The 12,087-nt window shown below is 49.3% G+C and overlaps 1 protein-coding gene across 1 annotated transcript in view; it reads right to left on the minus strand.

Annotated features, from left to right (window-relative positions):
- Positions 1–855: 855 nt before the first annotated feature.
- The window catches only part of TTLL10 (tubulin tyrosine ligase like 10), a 41,772-nt gene continuing 30,540 nt past the window's right edge, over positions 856–12,087 (minus strand). Inside the window, exons 11-15 of the mRNA XM_069079562.1 lie at positions 8,936–9,042; positions 7,929–7,998; positions 6,456–6,592; positions 1,602–1,748; positions 856–1,133 (exon numbers count right to left, since the gene is read on the minus strand). Of these exons, the coding sequence (XP_068935663.1) occupies positions 885–1,133; positions 1,602–1,748; positions 6,456–6,592; positions 7,929–7,998; positions 8,936–9,042 (710 nt within the window). The 3' untranslated portion in view covers positions 856–884. The remainder of the gene's footprint in view (positions 1,134–1,601; positions 1,749–6,455; positions 6,593–7,928; positions 7,999–8,935; positions 9,043–12,087) is intronic.

Below are 12,087 nucleotides of genomic sequence, written 5' to 3' on the forward strand. Positions count from 1 at the left end.
TCAGGTGGCTTCTGAGTGGGAAAACAGTGCTGTTCCTAGGACACTCCATCCCCACTCTCTATGTCCCCTCTACCTGTCATCTCAAACTCCAGCTTCCCAAGAATGGCTGATTTCTCCTGCACCCGGATTCCTGACCGAGGGAGCTTTCCCTGCGGAGAGGAACAAAGACATATTTGGGCCCTGGCTCTCATCTGAGGACATCCTGGTACAGCCTACAGAACACTGGATTTTGAGTCAGGGGTCCTGGGTTCAGAATCTACTTCTGACACGTACTAAGTGTGAGACCCTGGGCAAGTCATTTAAATCTGTGCTTCAGCTCTCTCTTCTATAAAATAGAGATGATCACAGAGCCTTGGTATAGGACCTGGCCCACAGGCTTGTGAGGATCAAAGGAAATGATATCTTTAAAATGATTTGCAAACCTGAAAATCACGTAGAAATGGGAGCTGTGATTACCATCTGCAGAGTGTGGTCCCCAGCCCTGCTCATACACACCCTCCTCATTTCTGGGAATGGCCTCCCCTCGGCTCTAGGGCCAACCCATGACCATCATGAGTTCCTTAGAAAACCACCTTCACTCCTTCCAGAAGCCCACTGTGATTCCTCCAGCTCACACTCACAGCTTCCTCCTGAGGCCTGACAGCATATACTCTTGTGGCCTTCAGTACGCCTCCCCTTTCCCCCAAGTTCCCAGAAAGAATCATCCGACATCCTCCATCCCCAGTAGTGAGCTTCCTGAGGGCATGGCCAAGGCCTCTCTCTTCCGTCTCCTCCTAGACCGTGAGGTCTCTGGGGGCAAGGGTGATTCTTTTCCTCTCTCGCCCCCTTCTAGAACTATCAGGGCCCTCCTCTGTCCCTGGCTCTTTCCTCCAACATAGCCAAGGTCAAGGGTGACCTGACATGGGGGTCAGGAGGCTGAGGATAGGCAAATGTGAATGAATGAGAGAAAGCTCCTTGGTTTGGGGTCCCTCCAATGACCTCCCCACTGTAGGCACTAGGAAAACCCTGATCCCTGGGGCCTCTAGGGGCCAGAGGTGGTCCTCTACCTGGTAGATGAGGCCAGAGCCCCCAGGATTCAGGGATAAAAGCACCAGGTCCTCAGCAAACAAAAGCAGGAGGCGATCATGGAAGTCCTATAGAAGGGACAGTGTGAAAGGCCTGCGGGCCAGGAGCCCAGGCCCCTGAACTGGGCGGTCCAGGCCTGCCCTCAGCTCCCACACTGACTCCCTGTGGGGGTGGTTCTGGGCAGGCAGCATCCTTTTATCACCTATATAACAGGGGTCACAACTCTCTGTAATTCTCCCCTTCCTTGGCTGTTCTGAGAAAGAGACTCTGTAAGCCGTTGTTATGTTATTAGTGGCTCTCACTGTTATTGTCTTTAATAGACAAGGGAGGGCATGGAGTGAAAAAAAATTTTTTTAAATAAAAATTCGTTCTATGACATCATTGGCAAGAGTCTGGGAGGAGGGTGCAGGGGACAGCCCGAAGCAGCGCCCAGAAGGAATGTTTGAAGGAGTTCTCAATAGACAAGCTGGTCCCTTTGAAATGCGTCCCCCTTCCTTGTCAGTCCCCCTCCCCATCCTGCCCAGTAGAACACTCACCCTGGAGCCTGCATAGGCCACTTGGACAGGGACCAGAGCTTGTACTGGGCCCAGGTGCTGGATGGGCTTTCCCTCCCAGTGCTGGATGGGAGAGCAGAGAAGGCGACTTCGGAGCTCCTGCCTCTTCCAGGGCTTATCACAGGGAACCTGTAGGACCCTGGTTCAGGGTGTCTGGAGAGCCCACCCCTTCCCTTCTCCCCCTTAGCCCAATTCAGCCTAGTCTGGGACATAGGGCCAAGGACCCAGGATGCAGCCCCTCCAGCCAAGCCTAGCCTGAGAACCAAGGTAAAGGACCTATCCCTTAGGGCCAGGCCTAATTCCCCCCTTCCTTTCCCTCTCCCACCCCCAGGTTCAGCCTCAGACCCCAGTTCAGGTCTGCTCCTACAATCTAGCCTAGATTGGGAACCAGGGTCTAAGACCCAGGACCTAGCGCTTAGCCCTGTCCCTCTGGCCCAGTTCATCTTAAGACAGGATTTAGGAGCCACTCTTCCCAGACTAGGTCTTGCTCTTCAACCTGGACCAATCCCAGGCCTCAGACCTAGCCCAGTCTGGAACCTTAAAATCAGAATCTAGACCCTAGGACCCAGCACAGGCTGTCTTCAGACCTAAGACCAGACCCATCCTTTCAACACAGCCCTGACCATCTTGCTAGCATACATCAGGGATCAAGGACCCCCAAACCAAGCCCCTAAATCCCAGACTTCCTCCCCAATTTAGCCCAGGCCCAGGCCTCATCCCAGTTTGGATCCCTCGATTTGTCCCCTAAGGCCCAGTTAAATGGAATTTAGTACTAGGAATCCTTCAGCTCAGTCCTGCCCAAGGGCCAGGGACCAGGGACCAGGGACCCAGGACTCACTCTCAAAGGCCAAACCAAGGCTTGTCTATTAATAGGGACCCTGTGGCTCAGCCCAAGCCAGGCCAGGTCAGACTCAGGACCTAGTCTGATCATATCCCCAAGAGCCTTGGAAAGAGGACCTTGCTCTGGGCTAGAGGCCATGCTACTTTCCTGCCCTTAGGTGGGCATAGTGGATGGGGGTAGGATGGGAGCCCAGGTCACCAGGGCCCCAGTTGGCTGGAAGTAGGGGACCTTGGAGGAATCGAGGTGTGTGTGTGTGTGAAGGTCCTGGGTGAGATACACTTGGAGCCAGGTAAGCTAAAAGCTATTTCAGGGAAATGGAGCTTGGTACAGGTCCTAGGCTTATAGTTCCTAACATAGCTTACTCTTGCCCTCTAGTGACAAATAGGGGAATTGTGCCAGACCGGGGAGAGGACTTGAGTCCAGCCCAGAGTTGATCTCCCTTCCATCCACACCTGGAAAAACTTGGTCCAGGATCCCTCTTGGTTTCCAGAAGACCTCTCACCCAGCACCCTCTGGCTATGGCCTTCCCTGTGGAGGTGAGGGCTGGTGGAGGGAGAACAATAATCCCAGTGTTTGAAGCTGTATATATTGTTGGGCAGGCCTTGTCCCCTCTCTGAGCCTCTGTTTCCCTGTCTGTGAAATGATGGTAGAGCTGATAATATCTAAAGTCCTCTCCCAGCTCTTGGAGGGTCTCCCTCCTATATTCTCGCAGGCCCCTTGTACCACCTGGAAAGCTCCTGGGGACAGAGGGCAGCATGGCAGATGAGGGGAGGATGGATTGGAGTTGGGGGAGAGGCAGAGGAAGGCAGGGAGACCAGCTAGGAGGCCATTGGAACAGTCCAGGTGAGAGATGATGGGAAGAAGCTGAGCTAGGCCATGGCTGTGTATAGGAGAGAAGTTATAAAATTGGATGAAATTTGGAAATTCATCAGAGATGTGGGGCAAGGGTGAGTGAGGAGTCAAGGACAGTGCTGAGGTCTCCAGCCTGGGTGATGGGGTAGTGCCCTCAGCAGTAATAGGGAAGAGGAGAGGGGAAACTTTGGGAGGGAAAAGAATGAGGTGAGTTTTAGACATGCTGAGGTAGAGGTGCTTGCAGACAGTCCTCACAAGGACTCAGAGAGGAAGGACCAGCCTTCAGATTAGAGCATAGAGATGCTAATTGAACCCTTGGCTGTGGATAAACTCACCCAGGGAGAAGGTGTAGAACAGAGGTCTGAGTTTTTTTAGTACTTAAAGAAGTAAGAACCATATTTAGCTCACAAGCCATACAAAAGCAAGTCTAGATTTGGCCTTTAGGCCATGGTTAGTGCACATGATCTGGATCGAAGCTGAGAAGGAGTGGACAGCTGAGTAGGGGAAAACCAGGAGAGAAAGAGCCGGTGCCCTGAAAAGCTAGAGAGAAGAGAGTATCAGGGAGGAGAGAGTAATCAAGAGGGTCAAAGTCTGCAGGGAGGTCAAGGAGAATGAGGATTGAGAAAGAGCCATTGGACCTGGCAATGAGGAGGTCTCTGGTCACTTTGGGGAGAGCAGTTTTGGGGGAAGGGGCAGGTCAGAAGCCATATTGCAGAGTTAAAAAGAGGGTCCAAGAAGAGAAAACAGAGTCATTGTCAGTAGCCTTCTCAAAGAGTTTGGCCACAAAAGACAGAAGGTTGTGTGACAATTGTTAGTAGAGATGGGGGGAGTATTTTTTAAGAACGAGGGAAACGGGCTTGTTGGTTGCTGTTCATGCTTTGTTTTTGAAGAGGACCGATGATGTCCTGAGGGTATAGTTGCCCAAAGCCATCAGCCTCACTCTCTCTTATAGATTCATGGAAATCCAGTAGCAAGACAAAGTCCAGATGACTGATGATGTCCTGGCATGTGGCGGATGACCACGGCATCTTCATCGCCTTACCAAGCTCTAAGAGCTCTACAGCCCCTGCTTCAGTCGCCTTCGTGACTGATGGAACGAATTGTTCTCATCTGCCCATCAAAGTCTTCATGTACTTGGGGTAGACATCCCTAACTCACTGATGGGTTGGAGGCCTGTCAGTTGCCCTCAGCCTGGTTTAGCCTGTCTGCCAGGGTGTAACCACTGCCAATGCTACAGCTCCTTGCAGCCACAGGTGAGAATTGGGTGCCAAGTGGATACTGAAGGTGAAAGAGCAGCCTGAAAAGGGCTCAGCAAGCCCTCCCACCAGAGATACTGGTCCTCCCTCAATCGCCAGTGGATAGGGAGAGACTGAAGATAAACAAGAGTGGGGATGATAGAAGGGAAAATCTGCTCGGGATGGTGGGAGGGAATGGAACCAAGAGGGCACGAAGAGTTGGCCTTGGCCAGAAGATCCACTTCCTCATCAGAGACTAGAGGGAAGGAGGAGATAGTGGGAGATGATGTCTGACTGATGTGAGGTGAAGAGGAAAGGAAGAGGGAGCTCCCCGAGAATGGCCTTCAGGGAAGTCTGAGGCTTTAGACCTCATTGAAGAGGGTGGAGGTGTCATGGGAGGCTTAAGGAGAGACAACAGCCTTTATGGAGAGTGGGATAGCGAAGACTTGCCTTGCTATAGTAAGTAGTAGAAATAAAACAAATTTGTATTCCCCCCCACCCCTGCATGGTTTTCTGATGTTCTTTAGCTTTGTTTAGCTGCATGTGAGTAGGAGGGAAGGAGAAGGATGGTGGGAGTAATCCAGGGTTGGATTAGACGTGGTCAATGATGGGACAAAGGGACAGGGAATTCTAGTATGGAGAGCAGTGTAGAACTGAGTTGGTTCACCAGCTGGTGTTGAGATAGGGAAGGAAGGAGGGTAGTCACTACAGGGCTGAGGTCTTAGGAAAGGAGTGAGATGTGGGGACAATGGAGGTCATGGTGAAGATGAAGAGGGTTAGCAGTCATAAGGCAGAGGGAAAATGCAATGATGAAAGACTGTGATCAGATCAAGGGGTTTCATACTCTGTGAACATGGAAATGGAGTATTGATGAGTGACCCATTCACAAGATCAATGGTATATGACCATAAGATCAAGGATATGGCCATTTATGTCTGTTTATAACTAAGGTGGAGTGGAGGAACAGGGCAGGAGAAGTGAGTAAACCGAGGACCTCGGAAGGTTGGGTATTTGAAGGAGTATGAAGTATTTATGTTGAAGTCCCATAGTATGAGGGCAAGGTTGCTTAGGGAAAGTGGAAGAGGAAAAATCTGAAAGTGGTGATGGGGAGGAAGGCTCTCCTACAGAAACCAATGTATCAGGGCATGTGAGAAGTATAGCCAGTACTAGAAGGAAAACGGCTTCATTAGGAGGGAGATGTATCTCAGAGAGGGCCAGAAAGTGGAAGGAGCGAGAAAGGAGGAGGTTTGTTCGTTATGGTACATGCATTCCAGAGAGCACAGTAGAGGGTATAAGGATTATCTGGAGTGAAAACACCAGTGGTGGTGGTGGGAGAGCTGAGGTAGATAGGAGTAGGGAGAAACCAGGTGGGAATGAGGAATAGGGTTTGTAACTTGGGAGGTAGGGGTTCAGAATCACTGGATGGGGGTGAATATAAGGAAATGAGAAAATGCTAATCACTGAGGAATCAGACCAGGCAGAGTATTGGATAGAGGTCTGTTGAGGAAGGTGCATAATTAGATTATTCTGTGAGGTCCAGCCTTCTAGCTTCTTTCCTACTATGACAGGTGGGAGTGTGTGGGGGGAATGGGACACATCTGGGCACCTCTTTTTTATTCTTTTTTGGTCGAGGAGGCTTTTTTTTTTGAGGAGGAAAGGCAGGGCAATTGGGGTTAAGTGACTTTCCCAAGGTCACACAGCCAGTAAGTGTTAAGTGTCTAAGGCTGGATTTGAACTCAGGTCCTCCTGACTCCAGGGCCAGTGCTCTATTCACTATGCCACCTAGCTGCCCTGGGCACTTCTTTTGAATTACCTGGCAGAGACTCAGGCCTCCCCTTTCCTCTTCTAGTGCTCCCTCAGTGGTCCCCTGGGATGGAGCCTTCCCCACTTCTCCAAATGGAGACTCACCAGCAGCGACAGGGGGCTAGAATAGGGTTCCAAGTTCTGGACTTTCAACTCTTGGATGCGATGTTGGAGCCCAAGAACCCAGAGTCGGCACTTGTCAGGGGTCCCACAGGAGATGGTCCTGGTCTCAATCATGGAACCTGTGGGAGCACACCCTAGTTCTGTGTCCAGGGCCCTAAGAGCCTCCATGTCCCTATCTCTGGAAAAAAATCCCCAACTCCCCATCTCAGTTACAGGGGACCCCAATGATCTGCCCAGGCATTATGAACATTGAGTGCCCTGATTCACCCTCTCAGACTCAGATGTCCTCAATCCTCCTTTTGGGAGCAACATGGCTTCAGAAGAAAGAGTGCTGACTATGGAATCAGAAGGTCTGGAATCAAACCTTGGATCTTCTATTTACTATCTGCATGACCTTGCCTTATTTGTACCTCAGTTTCCCTATCTGTAGAATGAAGAGGTAACTAGATGACCCTTTAGGTCCCTTCAAGATAAAAAATTTATTAAATTCGGGGCAGCCAGGTAGTGCAGTGAGTAAGAGCACCAGCCCCAGAGTCAGGATGACCTGGGATCGAATCTGGGTTCAGACACTTAGCACCCACCCAGAAACACCTGGCCATGTAACCTTGAGTAAGTTACTTAACCCTAATTGCTTAGAGGTGGCCAGGTGGCACAGTGAGTAAGAGCACTGGCCCCAGAGTCAGGATGACCTGGGATCGAATCCGGGCTCAGATACTTAGCACCACACCCAGAAATAACTGTCCGTGTAACCTTGAGCAAGTTACTTAACCCCAATTGCTTTTTAAAAAAAAATTATTAAATTCTAGTCCCATCATTCTAATTCTCTATCTAGATGAGGGGTTCTTAACCTGTGTGTGTGTGTGTAATTGATTGACACCTTTGACAATCTGATGAAGTCTGCTGACACACCATCCCCTTCACCTATTTTTTGTGACCAAGACTCCCTATCTCCCCCAGGCTAGAAGTATAGTGGCCACTCATGGTGCTAACCCCAATGTCCATCAGTATGGGAGCTCTGACCTGGGCCTGTTTGCCCCTCATTACACAGCCAGGTGACTACTCCTAGGGGCTCACCCTATTGGCACCAGATTTGGTGCAGATACAGGATTGGCTTAGCACACAGCTGTCAAGCACTCCACCGGCCTCAGCCTCCCCAGGAGTGCTAAGTAGAGGCCTGGAGCACTACCCTTAGCAGCTATGGACCCCTTCTCAGAACAATGTCTTTAAATGAACAAACCAAAAAACTTTGGATTACAAAGGAAATCAATTATACTGAAATAGTTATTCAAGTTTTTTTTTAAGTGCATGGACCCCAGGTTAAGACCACAGAGGGCTCTGGCACAGGGGGCCCTGGTTCTTCATCCTCTAGGCCCATCCTTAGGTACAGAATCTCTTCTTCACCTCAAGAAGGGGGTGACTGTGATGGTCTGAGAGGCTCTGAGAAAAAGAACTTACCAAAGATGTCAAACCCAGTCTGGCCTCCCTGATGCTCTCTCACCCTCAGCCCTGTGAGGGGAAGAAGTCCCTGCAGGCAGGAATAAGATATGACTGCCACCCCTTTTCCAACCCTAGTTGGTCCTCCTGAAGCCCTCTGGTGTACTTAGAGATCTGGGGCCTGGATGCCCCCAGCTTTCTTCTTCCTGTTCTCACTCTTCTTAAGGATTAGAACAACAGGAAAGTAATTTAGAATCCTGTGACACTGGGCAGGCAGCATGAGTTTAAAACTTTGAGCCCTGGTCCTATGTCCAAGAACAGAAACTTCAGGCTATTGGTCCTTGTAGGGGGAGTGTGCCAGAACGTCGATCATTTCTGGGAGGGGAAGCCATCAGTCAGCTTCCTATTTTAGCTAACGATTCTTACCCAAATAGGCTCTAAGTTCAAGTGTAACAAGGGTTGCCTTCTAAGTTTTGGTACCCTGGGACAAAATCCTGGTTGTTCTGTCTTAGTTATGGCTCTGGGGAAGTGGTAAACTGAGGGAATTGTGGACTCCATGTTCGCTTACATTCATAGAAATGCTTGTTGAGCTCGCTAGGTTGGTTCAGGAGATAGAGAACCAGGCCTGGTGTCAGAAAGCCCTGACCTCAGAAGCAGACTAACTCCCTGATAAGTCACTTAATTTCTGTCTTCCTAAACTGAAAATGGGTCATCATTGTGGAAAAAAAAGTGATAATGAGAAAACTTGTAACAAGGGCACTTACCTCCCAAGGTTGTTGTAAGGATCAAATGATAATATTTATAAAGCACTTAACACAGTGCCTGGTGCATAGCAGACACTCAGAATAAATGTCCTGTCTTTTTCCTTCCCCTTTTTGTCAGAAGCATCTTACCCCTTCTGTAGCAACTGCCCTCAGCCTAATCCACCCACCCCCCTTTACTCCCCAGAACCAGATACCCAGGACAAAGGCCATAGGGTGAGGAGGGAATGGGGCAGGAGGTCCAGGGGGAGGAGGAGGAAGGCTCACCTGGTAGACAAAAGCTTGATGTCCAGGGTCCAGTGACAGAATGAGAATGTGGGAGGGAAAGAGAACCAGGTACCTCTCAGTTTCCTCCTGCTGGGAGAGGTTGGGATCTGTTCACATTGGGTGCCATGTCTATACATGAGGCAGAATTTGTGAATCCCAAGTGAAACACAAATGTGGTATAAGATCCTTCTCTCAAACTCTCCCTGGTGAGTTGGGTTCAGAAAAGTCTTCTGGACATAATTGCTTTTGTTAGGCCTGGGCTGCTAGGTGGTGCCATAGTGGGTAAATAGCCAGGTCTGGAAGACTCATCTCCCTGAGTTTAAATCCAGCCTCGGATGCTGTGTGATCCTTAGTCACTTAGTCCTATTTGCCTTAGTTTCCTCATCTGTAAAATGGGCTGGAGAAGGAAATGGCCAGCCACTCCAGTGCCTCTGCCAAGAAAACCCCAAACGGGGTCACAAAGAGTCAGACACAACTGAACCAACGCTGCTCCTTTGGCCTCCTTCCCTCTCTGAGGGAGCGGGAGGGTGTCTTCCTTTACCTCCTGGTCTAGGACCTACCTTTCTGACCTTCTTCTGTTACCTTGGGGCCCTTCCTCCTTTTCCTGAGAAGGCTCCCCTTCCTATCCCTCCAAGAGCTCTTGTGTGTGTGTGTGTGTGTGTGTGTGTGTGTGTGTTTGGGTGTGCAAGCTTTGTCTCCGAGCATGTGCTGACTTCAATGAATCACAGAGGGCTATTGGGCACCTCAGCACTGCTCTTTCTGTCCAATCTAAACTGTCCACCAAAGGAATCCCCACTATTCCATACCCAATAAGTGGCCATCCAGCCTCTGCTCAAAGGCCTCCAAGGAGGAGGAGCCCACCCCCTCCCCAGGCAGCCCACTCCATTTTGGGATAGCTCTCATTGTTAGAAAGCTCTTCCTCAGTCAAATCCCAATTTGCTCCCTTTGGGGGGTGACACCTTGGCCAATGGGCATGGGGTCAGAAATTCCAAGATGGGATGGAGTTCAGAAGCCCTCAAATCTAATACTATTATTTTTTCAGTTATTTTTTTTCAGTTGTGTTTCTATGACCCTATCTGGGATTTTCTTGATACTGAAGTGGTTTGCCATTTTCTTCTCCAACTCATTTTACAGATGAGGAAACTGAGGCACAAGAAAGTGAAGTGACTTACCCAAGTTCACACAGGTATTAAGAGTCAGAAGTGGGATTTGAACTCAGGTCCTCTGATTCTAAAGCCAACATGCCACTATTCCTCAAAGTTTCCAGCTTTAGTTGGGATCTACAATTTTTGTGCCCATTTTACAGATGGGCACAATGAAATACAGCAAAGAATAACAGACCCTAAATGAGAAAATGTTCTCCCTGGCCAGAAGTCTGGAGGTTGACCTGGATTGGAGTGGACAGTATGACGGGGGTGGATGGGTAGGGCATTATTACCTCCACGTGGCAGCTGTGGACCTTGACCTGGGTTGGAGTAGACAGTGTCTCTATGATGGGGATGGATAGGTAGGGCATTATTACCTCCATGTGACAGCTGTGGACCTGGACCATGGAGGACCACAAGACGTTTCCCAGAGAATGTATGCTGCCCTGCTTCCACTTCCGGATTGGTTCTGAAAACAGAAATGCCTCCAGCTCCTTTCGGGTCTTACCCCACAGCACTTCCTCCTAAAATCAAACAACCAATAAATAAGCATGTGTTTATTAAGCCGTTAGTATGTGTCTGACCCTGTGCTGGGGGTCCACACCCTGCTCTCAAGGAACTTACACTCCATTACAGACACATATAAATATTCATAAAATAAACACAAAGTGATTTCAAAGGTAGGGGTGGGAGGGAGGCAATAGCCATTGATGGGAGGCACACGGAGATCATGGGAGGTGACATTTGAGCACCTGCTGTGTGCTAGGCACTGGGCTAAGTACTTTATAAAAATCATTTCACTTGATCCTCACAACAACCCTGAGAGGCAGATTTTTTTGTAATCTCCATTTTACAGCTGGGAAAACTGAGGCAAACATCAGTTAAGTAATCTGCATGCAAGGGTCACGTGATAAGACAAGGAAGTGTCTGAGGGTCTGAACATAGGTGTTCATGACTTCAGGCCCAGAGCGCTGTCCATGGTGCCACCCAGCTGCCAAACTTTTGCCTCTGAGTAGGGGGTGAGGGGAAGATATGAGACCGAAAGAACAATTAGGAAGCTCTTGGAACTGTCCAGGTTTAGTGGATCTCAAATTTTTTGGTTTTAGGACCCTTTCACATTCTTAAAAATTGCTGAGGACCCCCCCCCATCCAAAGTCCTTGTTTATGTGGGTTATACCTACCAATGCTTACATATGAGGAAGTAATGTTTGAGTGGTGCTATAGAAATGGTTTTGACCTTGCAGACCTCCCAAAGGTTCTTGGGGAACCCTCCAGGGACCCTGGGCCTACACTTTGAGACCCATTGATCTGAGGGATGAGGACCTGAGCTCTGGTGGTGGGTATTTGCGGGAAGAAAATGGAGCATATGTGAGAGACAGATGACAATGAAAGATGTGAAGTGTTTTGCAAACTTTCAGGCTCAGGGAGAGGGACTAGGATAAATTTCATTGGGGAACTTTAGAAGAGGAAATTCACTCTACTAATAACACATTGGCCTCTCATCGACTATGTATAGTCTTTAAGAAGAAGAGTCCCCCTACCCATGCAGATCAGTACCTTCTCTATGATCAATCAACCAAACAACATCTATTAGGAACCTAGTGGGGCAGCTGGGTGGTGCAGTGGATTGAGTGCTGGACTTTGAGTCAGGATATCCAAGTTCAAATCTGATCTCAGATACTTACTAGATGTGTGACCCTGGACAAGTCCCTTAACCTCTATTTGCCTCAGTTCCTCATCTGTAAAATGGGGACACATTAGAGAAGGAAATGACCAACCACTCCAGTATCTTTGCCAAGACTGCCTCATGGACTTTTGTCCATGGGATCATGTAGCATTGGTTAAGGAGGAGGAGGAGGAGGAAGGAAGAGAAGGAGAAAAGGAGGGAGAGGGAGAGAGAGAGAGAGAGAGAGAGAGAGAGAGAGAGAGAGAGAGAGAGAGAGAGAGAGAGAGAGAGAGAGAGGAGGAGGAAGAGGAGGAGGAGGAAGAGGAGGAGGAGGAAGAGGA

This window comes from Petaurus breviceps, unplaced genomic scaffold (genome assembly GCF_028583685.1).
Source record: "Petaurus breviceps papuanus isolate PSGF00001 unplaced genomic scaffold, PetGlider_PUasm1.0 91041, whole genome shotgun sequence".
Classification (NCBI taxonomy): Eukaryota; Metazoa; Chordata; class Mammalia; order Diprotodontia; family Petauridae; genus Petaurus; species Petaurus breviceps.